The sequence below is a fragment of the Crinia signifera genome, chromosome 7 (assembly GCF_055691185.1).
Source record: "Crinia signifera chromosome 7, ASM5569118v1, whole genome shotgun sequence".
Classification (NCBI taxonomy): Eukaryota; Metazoa; Chordata; class Amphibia; order Anura; family Myobatrachidae; genus Crinia; species Crinia signifera.
In genome coordinates this window covers 151625287-151646016 of record NC_139223.1, presented here as the reverse complement: position 1 = coordinate 151646016, position 20730 = coordinate 151625287, and the positions used below count along the sequence as shown (strand labels likewise).

At 42.2% G+C, this 20730-nt stretch overlaps 2 protein-coding genes across 3 annotated transcripts in view; both read right to left on the bottom strand.

The window, feature by feature from the left end:
- The window catches only part of LOC146020677 (lymphocyte antigen 75-like), a 341840-nt gene that overhangs the window by 193257 nt on the left and 127853 nt on the right, over nucleotides 1-20730 (bottom strand). The window lies entirely within an intron of this gene.
- LOC146020680 (lymphocyte antigen 75-like) lies at nucleotides 2043-18733 on the bottom strand. Its single transcript, XM_083153972.1, has 5 exons — nucleotides 18609-18733; nucleotides 18147-18508; nucleotides 17796-17989; nucleotides 2709-2876; nucleotides 2043-2622 (listed from the first exon to the last, which is right to left on the bottom strand). The coding sequence occupies exons 3-5, from the start codon at nucleotides 17842-17844 to the stop codon at nucleotides 2456-2458; spliced, it is 384 nt and encodes a 127-aa protein (XP_083010098.1). The 5' UTR covers nucleotides 17845-17989; nucleotides 18147-18508; nucleotides 18609-18733; the 3' UTR covers nucleotides 2043-2455.

The window sequence follows — 20730 nt, the reverse complement described above, 5'->3', positions numbered from 1 at the left end:
CGGGTGTGCGGTCTCGGCTCCGGAAACGCTATTCCACATGGTGGGGGAGGACTGGTATATAAGGTATGTTGTTTTATTATGTATTGTGAGCTTGAAAAAAATGTATTAAAACATTGAAACGTTGCTTGAAAGCCGTTACCCCATGTGTGAAGGTCAGTTTTTCTTCAGTTGAAACCCAAGTGTGCAACCGGAATTGTTGAGTATGTGTCCAGCAAGAGCCAGGAGGGTATGCACCGGGTGATATGTGCATGCAGTCTGCGAGGAGTGCCGGTTAACAGGATCGTTATATATATATATATATATATATATATATATACGGGGGGATGCGTGCGGCACTCGGGACTTACATGTTGCCTCATTTGCATTTTATTGTTACCGCACAGAGCACCTCAGCCCCCGGCAATAGCACTTAGTTCACATACACTTTGACACTTGCACTCTATCTTAAACACCCCCCCCCCACTTAGACACGATTGCCAGTACACATAGGCATACACTTCCACATCGATATACACCCATATTCGGGCACCACCGGCAGTGGTTGCCTGCTACACGTTTCCTCCTTTTCACATAGTAGCCTTCACACAGTAACACACCCCCTCCTGCGCACCACTCACTGCACACATCCACACCCCAGGTCAGCGCTCACTCCACATCCCATAATACCCACACTCTGGCACCACTGTGGTTGGTCGCCAAATTCACGTTACCACTAGCACACACATCAGTCCACACACGCACACACCAGCACTTCAACACTGTCACATACACAGGGGCCGAGACGCCATCCACTTACAGGTCAAGTTTCAGCACCCTGACCAGCGGCACACTCATTCCCCTCCAGCGCGCTGTGGGACGGGACCCGCAGCACATCACGGTACTGTATACCGTACACCCCTGGCTTTACATACACCCGCAGACCGCCTAGACACTGCGGGCTGCCACCATCATTCCACACATATCTCCATGGTCACCTCTTCCTTCACACACATTCGGTTGGTGTTTTATACACAGTAGCTTTACGCTCTACTTTACTTTATTATTTACATGTCACTTTGGTAACCTAGGACACGGTGATTGACACACGCCCCCAGGTGATGTAGGAAACGCTGGTGCAGGAGCGCCAGTGACGTCATCAGTTCCCTGCCGGGGGCCAGCACGGGTGGTGGTGACACAGAGTGATTTGACTGTTTGACTGCTATATATGTAAGTACTTTTGCCTCACTTGTTATGTCTTGATAAAGGGCTACCCGCCCGAAACGTCGATTTGCACTATACTTGTGTTTGTTGCTTCATTTGATTACTGCCGCCGTGCAGTTTAAAAACCTTAGAGTGACTCCAGCGTTCTAAATGCTGTACATTTCCCTAGCGGGATTGAAGAGCACCTAAGTCTCTGCGGGACACATCTGCTGGAGTGCCGGGACCCATATCCTGTATATATATATATATATATATATATATATATATATATATATATATATATATAAATAAAACACACTCTCACTCTATTTTTGTATTTTATTTTTCTCTGAATATCCCTCTGTGTGTGTGTATGTATATCTATATATATATATATATATATATATATATATATATATATATATATTTATATATATATATATATATATATATATATATATATATATATATATATATATATATATATATGAAGAGAGAAGGTGTAGAGGTGCGCTCAGAAGGTGGTTTCACCAGTCCACAATTGTAAAAGTACAAAATATTTATTCTACACAATAAAACAATTTAAAATACATTTGTTTGAAATCGTTTACAGAGATTTTCGGTGGATCATTGTAATTCAATATGACTTCGACCACAGGTGTAGAATGATCATGCGAGAAACCCATATATATATATATATGTGTGAAAAAAGCAGCGTCACACCAGGTACTTAGTGGTAGAAAAATGGTTTACTGAGTGTCGCCAACAGTGTTTCGGGCTAGAGCCCATCATCAGGACAAGAACCCGAAACACTGTTGACGACACTCAGTAAACCATTTTTGTACCATGAAGTACCTGGAGTGACGCTGCTTCTTTCACCTATTTCCATTCACCGGAGTCACTCTCCGGGTTAGGCGGGCATCCAGGCCAAGGTATTCAGTGGAGCAGGAGCCAGTGGGAGGTGCCGGATCCCACTATATATATATATATATATATATATATATATATATATATATATATATATATATATATATATAAGGGCACACAAATACTGGTAGACTTGAGATCAAAATGTGGAAGTTGCTGTATATTAATCAAATTGAAACTATTTTTCGTAAAATACCCTCATTATTTTCATTAAAAAAGCAGTAAAAAATATAAAAAAAAAATGTATTCAGTATTCATAAATCTGTCTCGCAGGGAAGTACTTAAAATGACAAAAAAGTTAAAGGTTCCTTCCAATAAAAATTCAGGTGCAAATTTGAAAGCTACACTTTTAGGAGTATTCGGTCATCGACTCCATCTGATCTTCTGCGCGGCGATACCGAACGGAAGAGAAGAAAAGGCTGTTGGATGTCTTGTAGAGGTAGAAGAGAAGTCCGATGATGAGTACAACGATTGTTAACACTGCAAGGCCAACTGCGAGCCCTGCACGAGTAGATTCTGGAATGAAATCAGAATGCATTAAATCCCAAATGAAAAGACACCGAAAAGTGACCTCTACAGCACATTAATTTAAGAGAACTTACTCAGAGGCATTTTGCAGACGACTCTTCCATGACCAGGCGTACATGGAACCTGGTGCCATGTTCCAGCTTCAGGTAACAAAATGGTACATGAGCCACCTGTATTCCTCTGCACAGTGCTCCAGTTACTATATTGCATAGGAGATCCATTTAGCAATACTACTTTCTGATCTGCAGGGATGGAAAACATGTCACCTTTGGTAGGACATTTGAATATAATATATAAAATCGTGTCAGACAGTAAAGTAGCTTCTTTGCTTGAAAAGTCAGCCTACACTCCCCACACTCTACTTTTATGTATATATTTAAAACACACAGGGCCGTATTGAAGACTTTATGCCTAAAGCTGTCTAGTGGTTGCTCCGGCCCTGTGTATACTTTGTACTGATATATCAAAGACTTTTACAAATAAAACAAGATTGGACATTTTCTTCACCTTGTCTCTCTGGACATTGGACTCTAATACTGTATTTTTTGGGTATACTGTATAAATTGTAGGCACCAAAACCACTATTGTTGTATATTGTTTCAGATTTGTTCCCAACTTTCAGGGAATTTAGTGGTTAGGCTGCCTCAGAGCAAATGAATTAAGTGATGTTGTACAGAAGCTTCTTGAGCTTCGGCACAATGTCACTTTATTGTGTGCCGATTTTCATTACTTCAGAGATTTTAGATTGTATGATTGTTTATCGTGTTTCTTGTTTATTTGAATTAAATACATTTTATGCAATGATATTCCATATCCTTATTTTTCATGCAACATTGAGACAAGGATTAAAGATATTGTTATCCCATTGAGAAAAAAGGGAGCCCTTTTTTAAATCTTTAAGGGAAGTAATTGTTTCTCTTTATTACAAGTGCTGGTTGAAAGATTGATTCACTATATATATTACAAGCTTCAATCCTCTATTGACTGAACACTAGATCGCCTAACTGATTATGCAAATAGGTTGGAGATGGTGGAGCAGAGAGTTAGCGATATTGAGGATAATTTGACTACATTACAGACATCCTGTAACTCTTGTAACATCCTGTAACTCAAGTACATCCTCTTACCAAATTCTTGCTGAGAAGGTAGACGATTTAGAGAACAGTCGTATGCAAGATAATTTCTTCTTTGTGGCCCTTCCTGAACGGGTTAGAGCCTGGCTCTGATTGATTACTTGAGTAAACAACTGGTTGCTGCCCTACACTTACAGGGTGAAATTGGGGGGCCAAAAATAGAACGTGCTCACAGTTTGGGACCTGTGAGAGACACAGGCCAGATGCTAGTCCCTGCCCTGCCATAGCAAAATTTCTGGATTATTGTGACAATGAGAGCATGTTAAGCACTTTCAAACATCAGAGAGACTTGAGGACAGGTGATAGGCAAATACTTTAACTTTCAGGATTTTACAGTCACGGTAGCACAGAATTGGAAAGAATTCTCCCCAATATGTAAATACTTGGTTGATAAAAAAAAAAGCATTGCTCTATCTGGCGAAATTTAAAATGACTGGGAATGGACGTACATATCTTTCATAATCCCGATGATGCCCGTACCCACATCCTACTTTGGAGCACCCTAAGTGGCGACCCACTGCACTCACACACAGGTTTCACTCCCAGGTCGAGAACCGCATTGGGATTATTGGCTTAGATTGGCCCTTATCGGTATTCTGCTCACTTTTGATGACATAATGGAGTTTTTGGTTTCAGGTAACATTTTTTGTTGTTGAACTCTTAATTAGTATTTGTTTGCATTCGATGGTTTGTTATGTGTGTTGACAAATTTGCCTGTTTCTGAGGTAGCTCTTGAAAACTGGTTTGTTTACTTTTTGGATAGGAAAAATATTGAAAATGTATTGAAACATTTGTATTTATTGTAATGTAGTTTGTGTGCAGTGTTGTGCTATATGGTGTATCCGAGTCCTTATCTACCCACCTGTCCCTGCTTGCTGTGTTAAAGGCCCTACACAATGAGAAATTTGTGCCAGAGGTTCATAATGGAAGATTCAGCATGAGAGATTTAAAATCTCTCACAGAAAGTGCTTAGGTGACTTCAGGGGAATAAAAAAGTATACAAATTTAAATAATGGGTTGAAATAAAGCCTGGGGGAGTGTCAGCTTCTTTGTCTATAATAGAACAAGAAATAAATGATGTAAAAATATGCCATGTGGTCCCTCCCACGAGCATGACCAGCCCCTGACTCTCTGAGTCAGTCCTGGTTTCTCGAATACCAGGGAAAAAATTAAATAAGGTCCCCCTATATTCAAGAAACCTGCACTGGGCTCTAGGACCGGTCCCGGTTGACAAAGTACAGGGGACAAAAGTAGTAGGGGTCCCCCGTATTTTTAAATGCAGCACCAGGCTCAAACAGATATCAGGGTAATGTCACCAGGGGACACTTATTATATAAAGTCCCGTGGCCAAAGCATTACCTCTGTGGCTGATCAGCCCGGGCTGGGACCCTGCGGGAGAGGGGACCACCCAATAAATGGGCCCCCCCTCCAGGGCACCAACGGCTTGGGCTAAAGCCCGAGGCTGTCCCTGGCACTCCTGGGTGGTGGGCACCAGGCTGATGGTGAATAGTAAAATCATTTGTGGCCAGTGGCCTTATAAATAAACATTGGTGGCCAGTGCAATAGTGTCCCCCTTCCCCAAAGCAGATAAACATTGGTTATATAGTTTCGTGACCCCCCTCCCCCCCAAACATATAAACGTTGGTAACATAGCATCCCCCACCCCCCAAAAAAAAAACAACTCCTGTGCATGTTGGTGGCACAGTGTAAAAAAAATACTTGCCAAGTCCTCTCACTGCCACAGCTTCTACTAAATGAAAAAAGGCAGGCGCGGCGGGGTGGGTTCAGGGCGGCATTTTCAGGGAGGTGTCCTGCGGCTTCAGGACTGCTTCTCCGGCTTCTTCTAATCGCTCAGAATGCTCATCCGCCCGCGCCACACATGCCGGAAATGTGCAGGACCTTCTGAGCAACTGAACAGAAATTATCCCTTGGGGCCGTTCTGAATCATGGGCAGATACAGACCTGCTGGGCCACACTTTTTAAATAATGTGTGGTCTTCACACACACAGCGTTATACACTCATTTTCTGAGCGATTTATTGAAATTATGTAAAATCGCTCAGAAGTGGCTGAATATCGCTGTGCGTGTAGGGCCCATAAGAGTTTTACTTTACCTTTTCTTCCCCTTGACTGGATGAGTACATGGCTCCCAACTATATGAATGCCACAGCACAGGACTTTTTTCTAGTAAAGTGATGTCATGGAATGTAGGGGGTTTGCATATACCTATAAAATGTAATAAATTACTTCCTCTCTCAAAAAACCTGATATTGTCTTCATCCAGGAAACTCATTGGAAACAGGGGGATGCCTCCACGCTGTGTGATAATTGGATTAATAATTGTATATCTGCACCTTTCCATTTCAAGTCTAGTAGAGTTGCAATACTTTTCTGCTAAATGACTGCAATATACTGTCATTAATTCTGTCATAGACCCAGAAGGGCATATATATTGCTTGATGTTCAAATTTATAATAATATACCGTTGGGTATTTATATGCCCCCAATACTGAGCAACTAGCCTTTTAACAGACCCTGGGGGAAATTTACTAAGCCAAAAATCTTAAAAAATATGTGTATTCGTACACAGAAATACACCTATTTTTTACACATTCGTATTTTCGGGAACTATACCAAAAATATGCCAATTCGTATTTGTATTAATAGCACATTCGTATTTGTATTTACAAATACGAATGAATACACAGATACATCGATAGAATACTAATAGGAATCACCATTCAAAAAAATATTCAGGGGAGAGGCGCTGAAGATGAAACACCAGCGGCTCTCCAGTTCAGTGCAATGGTTACAGGATTTGCAATCTTCGCCGGAGGACCTTGGTAAGTAGGATTTCCTTCCACAGGTCCCCAAAAGGATTTCTACGGACCCCGGACCAAGGATCACCGGACCCCAGGACCGATGGATGGGGACCTACCTACCTCAAGATAGGTAAGTATCAGTATGTATGGGCTATGTATGTATTAAAGTTTTATTTTTCATGTGTGTCAGTGTGTTTATTTAACTATTTCTATTACTGTGGAACTACAAGTTCCAGCGGGCCCTTTAATGCCCCACATGCTGAGACTTGTAGTTCTCCAAGTCCCAGCATGTGGGAGAGGCTTCCTGGGACTCATAGTTTCACAGTATTAGACAATAGTATTTCATTCTATTTTTTACACTTTAATCAGCCCGGTACCCACAGCCCAGGGGTACTGGTGACAGCACCAGGCTTCAGCCTGGGCAGGTAAGTTCTGGAGGGGGGACCCCTTCATTGGGGGGGTCCCCACTCCCCCAGGACCCCTGCCCAGGCTGACTGGTCGGTAGGGATGAATGTTTTGGCTGGGGGGACTTGTTTAAAAAGTCTCCCCCCGGCTGTGGCATTACCCTGCTGGCTGGTTGAGCCTGGGGCTGGTTCTTAACCCCTTCCCTACATTTGACGTACATTTACGTCATGGTCGGGAAGTACTTCCCGACACATGGCGTAAATGTATGTCATGGCTTCTAACTGTCACTGCGTCTATAGACGCAGTGACAGTTAGGTGATGTCTGCTGTCCCTGACAGCAGACATCCCCCCTCGCCGCCCAGGGGGGGGCAGGGATGCCCCCCCCGGTCGGCGATCGCTGTGATTGGCTGTTCAAATCTGAACAGCCATTCACAGCGTTTCCTGTGTTACCGGCGGCTAAGCCGCTCGGTAACACAGGGATCGGTGGTGATCGGTGCTGTCAAGTACAGCACCGATCACCACCGATGTGCAGCCCCCCCCTCGCACCCGCCGGGCACTCACCCGGCAGCAGCAGCAGCTCCCCCGGCTCCCCCGGCAGCAGGCAGCTCAGCGCAGCAGCGCTGCCCTCCTCCCCCCTCCCCCCCGCAGCAGCAGCAGCAGCATCAAGCTGCACAGTAAAAATAAATATATGTACTGAATAAATAAATATATATATATACACACACATATATATATATATATGTGTGTGTATATATATGTATATATATATATATATATATATATATACACATATATATATATATATGTGTGTGTGTGTGTGTGTGTGTGTGTGTATATATATATATATATATATATGTGTATATATATGGAAAAAAGTGGAAAAAGAGTGCGCCACTAGTAAATCTCACCACCACAACCGCTGTAGTAATTTACAGAGTCATAAAATTTAGTACATTTTAATACAAAATCAGATAAAAACAATTGGTAAAAGATTTTGTCTTGCAATACATCAATTTCATATGACGGAAGTGTCTTGTTAGATTTCACATAGGACAGAAAACACCCAACGCGTTTCGTCAACAAGTGACTTCCTCAGGGGTAACAGTTCAATATGTAGATCTTTTTAGCACTGGATGCGCGATTAGCGTATACCAGTACCTATCGATATTACAAGTACAGGGATCCCCAGTGGATCCTAATGGAGTGCACAATAAGCAGTATCCAAATGGAAAAAAAATTTTTCCTAAAGACTCAGGTAATCCGGCAGGAACAAGAGCAGGCAAGATTTTCCCAAACGCCTTCAGTGTAGTTAGCAGGATACCAGGATATTCCCGACATATGACGTATATATACGTCATGGTCGGGAGGTACTTCCCGACCGAAGACGTATATATACGTCATGGTTTTAAACTGTCACCGCGTCTATAGACGCGGTGACAGTTTGGAGATGTCTGCTGTCCCTGACAGCAGACATCCCCCCTCGCGGCGATCGCTGCGATTGGCTGTTCAAATGTGAACAGCCAATTGCAGCGTTTTCTGTGTTACCGGCGGCTAAGCCGCTCGGTAACACGGTGATCGGTGCTGTTAAGTACAGCACCGATCACCACCGATCGCCAGCCCCCCCATCCCACCCGGCAGCCCCCCCTCCCTCCCACCCACCCGGCTGCCGCAGCGCCAGCACCCCTCCCAACCCCCCACCAGCCGCAGCGCCAGCCCCCCTCCCAAAGCTGGTGACCAAAATGGGTCACATGTGGGGGGGTTCCACTGTATTGGTGCTTCGGGGGTCTTGCTAATGCGACATAGCACCCACCATTCATTCCACCACCAAATATCACTCCTTCCCTTCTAAATCCTGCCATGCACCCAACTGGTATTTTTTGGTCACATGTGAGGCATTGCCATACTCGGGAGAAATTGGGGCACAGATTTTGGGGTGCTTTGTCTCCTTCATTCCTTGTGAAAATGAAAAATTTTGAGCCAGATCTGCATTTTTGTGTAAAAAATTACATTTTTTACACAAAAATGCAGATCTGGCTCAAAATTTTTCATTTTCACAAGGAATGAAGGAGACAAAGCACCCCAAAATCTGTGCCCCAATTTCTCCCGAGTATGGCAATGCCTCACATGTGACCAAAAAATACCAGTTGGGTGCATGGCAGGACTCAGAAGGGAAGGAGTGATTTTTGGATTTTGCAGCACAGATTCTGGTTGAATGACCCCTGAAGCACCCATACAGTGGAACCCCCCCACAAGTGACCCCATTTTGCAAACTACACCCTTCAGGGAATTCATCAGGGGGTATAGTGTACATTTCAAACCCCCAGGGGTTTCACCAATTTTGATACAACTGAGCTGTGAAAATGAAAAATTAAATTTTTTCATTTTCACAGCCCAGTTGTATCAAAATTGGTGAAACCCCTGGGGGTTTGAAATGTACACTATATCCCTAAATGAATTCCCTGAAGGGTGTAGTTTGCAAAATGGGGTGACTTGTGGGGGAGGTTCCTAACTTTTAGCACTTATGGTGCCTAGAAACCTACATGGTGCCTAAAAAAAAATCTCATAAAAAGGAGGCTCCAAAATCAAGTAGGTGCTCCTTCTATTATGAAGCCTGTGGTTTGGTCACCGTGCACACTAGGGCCACATATAGGATATTTATGAAAACAAAAGAATTGGGGGAATCAATTTTTAGTCACATTTCTCTAGTAAAATCTACTGTATTCGTTAGAAAAATGTATTAAAATTGAAACTCTGCAAAAAAAAAAGAAATTTTGAAATTTCACCGACACTTTGTTTTAATTCCTGTGAAACACATAAAGGGTTAACAAACTTCCAAAATGCTGTTTTGAATACTGTGAGGGGTGCAGTTTTTGAAATGGCATCATTTATGGGGGTGTCTCACATACAAGTCCCTCAAAGTCACATCAGAACTGAACTGGTCCCTAAAAAAATCAGTGTTTGAAATTTTCTTGAAAATTTGAGAATTTGCTATTCATATTTGAAGCCTCCTAGTGTCCAAAAAAATGAAAAGGAGGTTGAAATAATGATTGCAACATAAAGTAGACATATGGTCTTTGTTAGTTATTAACTATTTTGAGTGGTATGTTTATTTGTCTCACAAGCAGAAAATGTGACATTTTGCAAATTGCAAAATTTTCCATTTTTTCACGACATTTTGGTATTTTTCACAAAAAAACACAGACTGTATCGACCCAAATTTACCACTAATTTGAAGTACAATGTGTCACGAGAAAACAATCTCAAAATCACTGGGATAAGTAAAAGCAAAAAAAAGTTATCCCCACTTAAGTGAAACATGTCAGATTTGAAAAAAATGGCTCCGTCAGGAACGCAAAAACTGGCTCTGTCAGGAAGGGGTTAAAATACAGGGGACCCCTATTCATTTTGTCCCCCATATTTTGGGAACCAGCCCAAGCCCTGGAGCCTGGTGCCGGTTTTTAAAAGTCAACGGAGCCCTATTTCATTGGTTTCCAGATTTTTTTTAAACCAGCCCCTGCTCTTTGAGCCTGGTGCTGGTTACGGCCGTGAGGGGGGACCCCACGCAGTTTTATTTATTTATTTTTATAACTTTTTTTTTTACACTGAAGCCTGCACGGATCTGACTGATCCATGCAGGCTTCTGCCAAACACGTCAGGAAAATGAAGTGTATTTTCCTGGCGTATTTGCCCGGCAATTATCGTCAGTTTGCCGATAATTAGCGGCAGTATTATAATAAATAAATAAATCAGGAAAAAATAAATAAATAAATTATGAATCACCATTCTTTTGAATGGTGATTAATATTCATATCCTATCGATGGTGTATTCATTTACATTTGTAAATACAAATACGAATGTGCCATCAATACAAATACGAATTGGCGTATTTTTGGGATAGTAAGTCCCGAAAATGCGAATGTGTAAAAAATAGGTGTATTTCTGTATACGAATACGCCTATATTTTACGATTTTAGCTTAGTAAATTTCCCCCATAGTGCGCTGTGGGGATAAATGAAACTGGATCTGTAGTGTTTCTCTACATGCTCTGCCGAGAGATTATTTAATCCAAGCTGGACAGTTTGCAGAAACGAATGGCTTCTCTGTCAACGAGTCTGTAAGTATCCTACACATACATGGGCAGTTAGGCCTTTCCCTGTTGACGGCTCAAAGAAAACCTTTTGGAGCCATTGCCCCACTGTTATAAACTGTTATAACTGAGTGCAAAGATGCTCCGCTTCCATGCTGACCCCCAGTATTTCACCCAGGTCTTTCAGACTTTTAAAGCTGCAGGTGGACAGCAGGATATACAATCAGCTTAGTACAATACAGTACTAGGCAAGCCCCGTTACCTGACCTGGCAGGCCTGTCTCAAAGTCGAATAGCCTCCCATCAGAGGTGGTAGAGGCTAATACAATAACCACAGTTTTCGCGAAAACCACTCAGAAAAGTGGGTCCCGGGGACCCTTCACATCTAAAAATTGGGGTCCTACCTGACCTTTTCTGGGTCCAAACAGAAATGAAGGTTCTATTATCATTCTAACAACTTAAACAGAAAGAAAGAGAGGTAAACAGTTTTGTAATGCAGTAAACAGCTTTAGTACAATACATTTGAAGATGACACCATAAGCAATATCATCCAAGTTGGTTTACAGGGTGATTACCGTTCACTCTTAATAAACAGAGTATTGTAAAGCAGTAAGCTTTATTACAATAAATTTCAACAGGCACTGTTAAAGAAAGCAACAACATCCAAGCTCACAGGGCCAGGGGTGATTCAGGTTCACTCGTCAAGCACATTTGGTTTGCTAATGAACCATGTGCACTGCAGGTGGGGCAGTATAACATGTGGAAAGACATTTCAGGGTAGATGTATGAAGCAGTGATAAGGGAAGAGAACTGAGCCAGTGGAGAAGTGGCCCATGGCAACCAATCAACTGCTCTGTATAATTTTATATTATGCAAATTATAGATGTTACTTCAGTGCTGATTGGTTGCCATGAGCCACTTCTCCTCTGGCTCACTTTTCCTCCCTGACACTGCTTCATACATCTACCCCTTAGATTTGGGAGGTGAGACTGTACTTCAAAGTGAATATCTGCAGTGTAAAAATGAAGCTGTCAGTCCAGTAACCAAACTCACCCAAATAGTCTCTCTGCGCATGTACATCAGCCCCCATCTGCAGTGCTGTTTTGTCCATTAGCAAACCAGAGACATGCTTTTCTTGGTATTAAACTTGAATTACGACAGTGGACACCAATGTTAGGTCACTTTTTTTTTTACAAAAACTTTTTCTTCAAATGAGTCATGTACCACCAGTAAATTACAAAATATAATTTTACAGATAAATTGTGTAATGAATTGCAATGCAGGAAAAGCAAATAAGTGATACTTCAACTGTAAATTGTATGACAATATCAATGCTGTATTGTATTAATATTTCCCACAAAAATAATTAAAATATCCAAAATTTGCTTAGACTGTTTATTCTGGTAAAAACTATGTGAAAGTTTGTCTCTAAGGAGACAGGACAAATGGATGTTCAAGCTTAGCTTCCATTTTTAAATAACATTTTAAGAAGCCACTGAGTCTGACACAGAACAGTGAGAGGCTGCCACCAATATTAGATTCACAAACTACTGGTATAAGTTGCAAAAGGAGGCAAATGCTTCCATGTAGTAGATACCAGTGGATTTGACAAAGAAGATTGGCTCATATAAACAGTTTAGAAAAAATCGAAGACAAAAAAGACATTAATGCTTTAGACTGGTAAGATGCAGGCAAGCACCCAGCTAATTTTCACCTGGCTCATTCAATCATAATAACTTTAACCCCTTCCCGACATATGACGTACATGTACGTCATATGACGGTTGCGGGGGAATCAAGCCAGCTCACGGAGTGAGCTGGCTTGAAAGAGAGCAGGTAATGGCTGTATATTACAGCCAGGTACCTGCTCTCACGGCCACGAGCGGCGAGTTCGCCGATCGTGGCCGTTTAACCCTTTAAGCACCGCGGGCAAAGCGCCCGCAGTGCTTAAATAGCTGATCGGAGGGGGGGCGCCCCCCTCCGGCGCCGATCGGGGCCCCCCGCGGCGAGATCGGAGGGTGCCGATCAGTTGCCATGGCAGCCAGGGGTCTAATGTAGACCCCTGTGCTGGCCATGTCAGCATTCCTATTACATCCTGCCTGAGGCAGGATGTAATAGGAAGTGCTGAAAATCACTATGTTCAGCCATAGAGCTCTATGGCTGAACCTAGTACAGGTGATCGCGCCCCCTAGTGGTCAAGTACACTAGGGGGCCTTGTAGTAAAAGTAAAAAAAAAAAAAAAAAAAATATTAAAAGTTCAAATCACCCCCCTTTCCCCATTTCACAAATAAAAAAAAATAAAAAATAAAAAAATAAACATATTTGGTATCGCCGCGTTCCTAAAAGTCCGATCTATTAAAATATAACATTAGTTATCCCGCACGGTTAAAGGCGTAAACGGGAAAAAATTCCCAACGCCAAAACTACGTTTTTTGGTCGCATCGCCTACCCAAAAAAATGTAAATAAAAGAGATCAGAAAGTCGCACATATCCCATAATGGTATTAATTAAAAAGTACACTTCAGCCCGCAAAAAATGAGCCCTCACCCAGGTCCGTAGGTGGAAAAATAAAAAAGTTATAAGCCGCAGAACATGGCGACGCGACGCAAATTAGAAAAACCGTGAAATTTTCTATATTTTTTTTTAGTGGTAAAACGTAACGAAAACTATATAAGTTTGGTATCACCGGAATCGTAACGACCCATAAAATAAAGATAATCCATCATTTTAAACGAACTATGAACTCCAAAAAAAACGTAACCAGCGCAAAATTGTGGAATTGCGTTTTTTTTTCCTTTTTACCCCACATTGAATTATTTCCTGATTCCCCAGAATATTATACGGTATAGTAAATGATACCATTAAAAAGTACAACTTGTCCCGCAAAAAAAAAGCCCTCATGTGTCTATATAGCCGGAAAATTAAAAAGTTACGCTTATTTGAACGCGAGGAGGAAAAAAAAAAGAAAACTTAACAAAAAACGCCCCGTCGGGAAGGGGTTAAAGTAGTGAAACTGTTCCATTTCTGTTGTTTTTCTTTAGTTTCTTTGCAGCAACTTCTACTGTAGTCTGAGAATCTGATAATGGTGGGTCCATCAAGGACAGCAGCATCAAATCTTTCAATTTACCATCAGTCAGCCTATTGCGAGAAGTAGATTTTATTTGTTTCATACATGAAAAACCACGTTCTGCATCAGCTGAGCTGATAGGAATTGCTGCAGCAATATTAGCTAGCATTACAAAACTGGGAAATTCCTGTTTGTATTCAGAAATGAGGATTTTTACAAAATCATCAACACTTCTCCCACGAAAGTTAGTACAGATGTGTTTAAATTGGAGAAAGCTACTACGCAAATCCTGCTCATCAATTAGATTTGAACTACCAAAGTGCTGAATTAGAACTTCAAGTTCCTAATTTCCATGGTCTTTTAATTCAGCTGCTAAAGCTGGATAATGTTTGGGATTTATAATCACATCAAAACAGGTCAGTAGACCCAAGGTTTCCTCAGGGAAACGTTTTTTCAGGTTTGAAATGACAGCGTCAGCAAAGAGATGTTTGATCTCATCAGTACAAAACTTTTTGTTAAAAAGCACACCTCGAAAGGAAAATTTGTCATTGAGCAGCTGCAGGCTGGACTCCTCATTTACACTTACACAGTCTTCATGAAATTGTAATTCATGTAGCCCCTGACAGGTTTTTAGATTCTCAATAGCATATATGCAACTCTGAACCATTGGTTTAATTTTGGAGAACAAAATATTTCTGTACTGAAACATATTGTTCAACTTTTTTATGGGCTCCAAAATATCCAAAATTACAGAAAGGAGTGCTGGAAAACTAGGAACTTTAATTTTAGAAAGTAGCCCTTTTGCTTTTGCTTCATTTAGATCTCTGTTTCTCTCAGCAATATGCTCCAGTGATTGAATTACTGCAGGATAAGATATTAACCCCTTCACGACATTTGACGTATATATACGTCATGGTCGGGAAGTACTTCCCGACCGTTGACGTATATATACGTCATGACTTCTAACTGTCACTGCGTCTAGAGACGCAGTGACAGTTAGGTGATGTCTGCTGTCCCTGACAGCAGACATCCCCCCTCGTCGCCCAGGGGGGGCAGGGGTGCCCCCCCCGGTCGGCGATCGCTGTGATTGGCTGTTCAAATCTGAACAGTCAATCACAGCGTTTCCTGTGTTACCGGCGGCTAAGCCGCTCGGTAACACAGAAAACGGTGGTGATCGGTGCAGCACCGATCACCACCGAGCGGCAGCACCCCCCTCCCACCCGCCGGGCACTCACCCGGCAGCAGCAGCAGCTCCCCCGGCTCCACCGCTACGTCCGGAGCGCACGCTGCGCTCCCCTCCTCCCCCCTCCCCCCGCAGCAGCAGCAGCAGCAGCAGCAGCAGCATCATGCTGCTGCTGGAAAAGTTAAAAATAAAAAATAATGTGCAAATGTGTATATATATATATATATATATATATATACACACATATATATATATATATATATGTGTGTGTATATATATGTATATATATGTATATATATATATATATATATATACACACATATATATATATATATATATATATGTGTGTGTGTGTGTGTGTGTGTGCGTATACCGCACCGATCACCAACGATCGCCAGCCCCCCCCCTCCCACCCGGCAGCCCCCCTCCCTCCCACCCACCCGGCTGCCGCAGCGCCAGCACCCCTCCCACCCCCCCGCCAGCCGCAGCGCCAGCCCCCCTCCCAAAGCTGGTGACCAAAATGGGGTCACTTGTGGGGGGGTTCCACTGTATTGGTGCTTCGGGGGTCTTGCTAATGCGACATAGCACCCGCCATTCATTCCACCACCAAAAATTTTGAGCCAGAACTGCATTTTTGTGTAAAAAATTAAATTTTTTTACACAAAAATGCAGATCTGGCTCAAAATTTTTCATTTTCACAAGGAATGAAGGAGACAAAGCACCCCAAAATCTGTGCCCCAATTTCTCCCGGGTACGGCAATGCCTCACATGTGACCAAAAAATACCAGTTGGGTGCATGGCAGGACTCAGAAGGGAAGGAGTGATTTTTGGATTTTGCAGCACAGATTCTGGTTGAATGACCCCCGAAACACCCATACAGTGGAACCCCCCCACAAGTGACCCCATTTTGCAAACTACACCCCTCAGGGAATTCATCTAGGGGTATAGAGTACATTTCAAACCCCCCGAGGTTTCACCAATTTTGATACAACTGAGCTGTGAAAATGAAAAATTAATTTTTTTCATTTTCACTACCCAGTTGTACCACAATTGGTGAAACCTCGGGGGGTTTGAAATGTACTCTATACCCCTAGATGAATTCCCTGAGGGGTGTAGTTTGCAAAATGGGGTCACTTGTGGGGGGGTTCCTAACTTTTAGCATCTTATGGTGCCTAGAAACCTACATGGTGCCTAAAAAATAATCTCATAAAAAGGAGGCTCCAAAATCAAGTAGGTGCTCCTTCTATTATGAAGCCTGTGGTTTGGTCACCGTGCACACTAGGGCCACATATAGGATATTTATGAAAACCAAAGAATTGGGGGAATCAATTTTTAGTCACATTTCTCTAGTAAAATGTACTGTATTTGTTAGAAAAATGTATTAAAATTGAAACTCTGCAAAAAAAATGAAATTTTGAAATTTCACCTACACTTTGTTTTAATTCCTGTGAATCACCTAAAGGGTTAACAAACTTCCAAAATGCTGTTTTGAATACTGTGAGGGGTGCAGTTTTTGAAATGGCATCATTTATGGGGGTGTCTCACATACAAGTCCCTCAAAGTCACATCAAAACTGACCTGGTCCCTAAAAAAATCAGAGTTTGAAATTTTCTTGAAAATTTGAGAATTTGCTAGTCATATTTGAAGCCTCCTAGTGTCCAAAAAAATGAAAAGGGGGTTGAAATAATGATTGCAACATAAAGTAGACATATGGTCTTTGTTAGTTATTAACTATTTTGAGTGGTATGATTATTTGTCTCACAAGCAGAAAATGTGACATTTTGCATATTGCTAAATTTTCCATTTTTTCACGATATTTTGGTATTTTTCACAAAAAAACACAGACTGTATCGACCAAAATTTACCACTAACTTGAAGTACAATGTGTCACGAGAAAACAATCTCAAAATCACTGGGATAAGTAAAAGCAAAAAAAAGTTATCCCCACTTAAGTGAGACATGTCAGATTTGAAAAAAAGGGCTCTGTCATGAAGGCACAAACTGGCTCTGTCATGAAGGGGTTAAGACAGCATTAACTGCTTCGTAGAAACTCAACCACCTAATTTGTTTTGGTTCTTTTAATTTAATGTCTGCACTATCATTAATTTTATGAATGGCGTGCAAGACAGATTCCCTAACAGGACTGTCATCAAAGAAGTGGAACAGCTGTGATAGAGCGAGTTCAATGTGTTTAACCTCTGCAATATTTTTAGCTGCTTGAGAGAGGGCTAAAGACACTTGTACTAAATGTTTAGCACCTTCTTCCATTAGCTTTACCCCTACACCATTTTTCTACCCATCATCACAGAAGCACCATCTGTGCCTAAGCCTACCACTTTACTCAGATCAATGCCAAGCTTTCTTAAGGTTTGGAGTATGCCTGCAACAATTGTGTTAGCTTTACCATCCTCAATACTAACAATATCTGCTAGTGTTGTTTTTCCAATGCCCTCAGTGGTAACATACGTGATATAAATAATGAGCTTTTTGTAGTTTGTGACATCACAGGATTCATCGCAGATGATGCCAAAGACTGGCGATTTTCTAAGGTCTTCTTTAAGACTTTCTCCAACAGTTTCTGCCAAACTTTTCGTCATCTCGGATACACGTGAATGGTGTTGATTTATAACTCTGTTCGGGAACTGGACACCGTTGGCTTTCTGTAAGGAAACAAAAAGATAAAAACTTTTGTTAATCATGGACTTACTGTAAATATAGAAATAAAAATGACTCCCAGAACCACTGCATCAGCAGTCATGTCACTGTGTGTTAACATAAACAGGAACTGTGTAACAGTACTAACTCAACACTAACTACCTGCAGTTCTATCAAGGAGCAATCTGTTCTTTGGCCATCCAATAAACGGTTCTTAATTGTTTTTCATCTGTGTCATCACCAATAGTGACCTGTTTTTCTGCAGCTTGTGTAAAGACTTGCTGTTCTCGCACAATTGAAATAGCTTTCAAATGTTGTCCAGATGCACCGTCTGTACTTTGTAAATTAACATGCCTCTGTAAAGTTCTATGTTGAAAATTCTTACAGCCACTTGTAAAAGAATTCTTCATCCGGGCTTTACAGCATGTTCTACAGAACATTTGACCATATTTGTACTCTAACCATGGAAATTCTGTTTTCCACTTTTCATTAAATAATCTTTTTTTGGGCATTGCTGCAGCTGGCTGAGGAAAGATGAAAAGAGTGTGTGTTTTTTTTTTGTTTTTTTTTGAAAAACGGGATGACTCGGAAGTAAAGCAGAATTCCGAGGGGGAAAGTACTCACCAGTCTGCGGTATCTTATGCAGCCAAAGCTGGTCTGTCTGGATAATCGCCCCAAAAGGAAGAGCCTGGTGGTGGTTGATGAGCAGGATTTGGTAGCTGTACAAGAAAAATGTTCTAGTGGAGCTGCTGAAAGAGAAAAAAATGCACTTAAAATAGAGTTATGGGGGTAGGAAGGAAGACACAAAGGGCAGTCCTACTAGTAAAAAAGTTCTTACTTACCTAGAAGAAAGTTGGGATGCCCACAAGAGTCACTGTCACGGAAGTAGTCACTGCTGCAGCTGCTGGTCACTCTGGAAATGCCCCAAAAGGAGGAGGAAGAGCCTGGTGTTAGCTGGGTTGGTGGCAGGGGCCGGTCTGGTCCGGCAGATGAATGCAAGTTCTCGGCACTACAGATAAAAAGGAGATGAGACATTTTCAAAAAAATTAAGGCAGGTGGGGGAATGGATTTAAAAAGCCACTTTTTTTAACCCCTTCCCGACATTTGACGTACATTTACGTCATGGTCGGGAAGCACTTCCCGACACATGGCGTAAATGTACGTCATGGATTTAAACTGTCACCGCGTCTATAGACGCGGTGACAGTTTCAACATGTCTGCTGTCCCTGACAGCAGACATGTCCGTGCATGCCCAGGGGGGGCTGCGATGCCGCCCCCCCGTCGGCGATCGCTGTGATTGGCTGTTCAGTGTGAACAGCCATTCACAGCGTTTTCCTGTGTCACCGGCGAATAACGTTCGCCGGTGACACGGGATCGGAGGTGATTGGTGCTGTAAAGTACAGCACCAATCACCGCGGGGTGTAAGGGTGACACTGGTGTCACCCCACCTCACCCCGCCCGCCCCCAAAGGCCGTGATTGGTCCGTCGGACCGACGGACCAATCACAGCCATGGAGGGGGGTTTAAACTAACGGTGACTGCACTGCAGACGCCATTCCGGTCTGGAATTGCGTGCAGTGCGGTCACCGTGCCTAGCTGCCGCGATATACTGACCAGAACCTTGCTCCATACTTACCTGATCACTGCTTCATCACTGCTTGATCACTGCTTGATCTGTGCTTGTAGTGTGCTGGATGCTTCCTGGATCCTGTTGCTACTTGTGCCTTCCTGTGCTGTGAAATTGTGCTGCTGCAGTGTAATAGCTAGATAGATAGAGAGAGATAGAGAGAGATAGAGAGAGATAGAGAGAGATACTGTGCTGTGAAATTGTGCTGCTGCAGTGTAATAGCTAGATAGAGAGATAGATAGAGAGAGATAGAGAGAGAGATAGTGTCAGAGAGTGCTATATTTTGTGCTGCTGCAGTGTGATATAGTTATAGATAGAGAGAGAGAGATAGAGAGATAGAGAGAGATAGAGAGAGAGAGATAGATAGAGGCCTAGTGACAGAGTGCTATATTTTGTGCTGCTGCAGTGTGATAGTTATAGAGAGATAGAGAGAGATAGAGAGAGAGAGATAGAGAGAGATAGTGACAGATTGTGCTATATATTTTTTATATAACTGACTGCTGCCCCCTCCTTTTGTGCTGATCAGTATAAATTAACTGATCAGCAACTTTTTGGGGGCGCAGGTTTTTTTTTATATATAGATATACCTGTCAGTGCTGCTGCTGCAGTGTCATAGAGTGATAGATAGTGAGAGATAGAGAGATAGAGAGAGATAGTGACAGAGAGTGGTAGAGAGTGCTAAATTTTGTGTCTGCTGCCCCCGCCTTTTGTGCTGATCACTATATCTGAGGTGATCAGCAACTTTTTTGGGGGTACAGAGTTTTTTTTTTTTATATATATACCTGTCAGTTGCACCAAAGGTTGTGCACCTGCTGCCCCTCACTGGTAATCAGTGTCGCATCACTGATCACCTTTTTTTTTTTTGTGGGTGCTGTGTGGTCTTTTTTAATTTTTTTTTTACACACACTGTGATTTTGTGGGTGTCCTGTGGCCACTGTGCGCTGATCAGTGACGTACATCACTGATCAGCTTTTTCGGCACAGGGTTGATCTATTTTTTTTTTTTTTGATCAAATTCCTGTTGCCTTTGAGCGCTGTTCAGTGACAGACGTTACTGACCAACATCTGTGCTCAATTTTTGGCGCAGGACCTTTTTTTTTTTTAACCCCCTTCAATTTTTT

What these genes read in the sequence shown, in the direction of transcription:
- LOC146020680 (XM_083153972.1), bottom strand. Translation starts at nt 17,844, where the DNA reads ATGAATCCTGTGATGTCACAAACTACAAAAAGCTCATTATTTATATCA. An exon ending in AAGCTCATTATTTATATCAC is followed by an intron (nt 2,877 to 17,795) that starts GTATGTTACCAC and finishes CCATCCCTGCAG; the next exon opens with ATCAGAAAGTAGTATTGCTA. An exon ending in CGTCTGCAAAATGCCTCTGA is followed by an intron (nt 2,623 to 2,708) that starts GTAAGTTCTCTT and finishes ATTTCATTCCAG; the next exon opens with AATCTACTCGTGCAGGGCTC.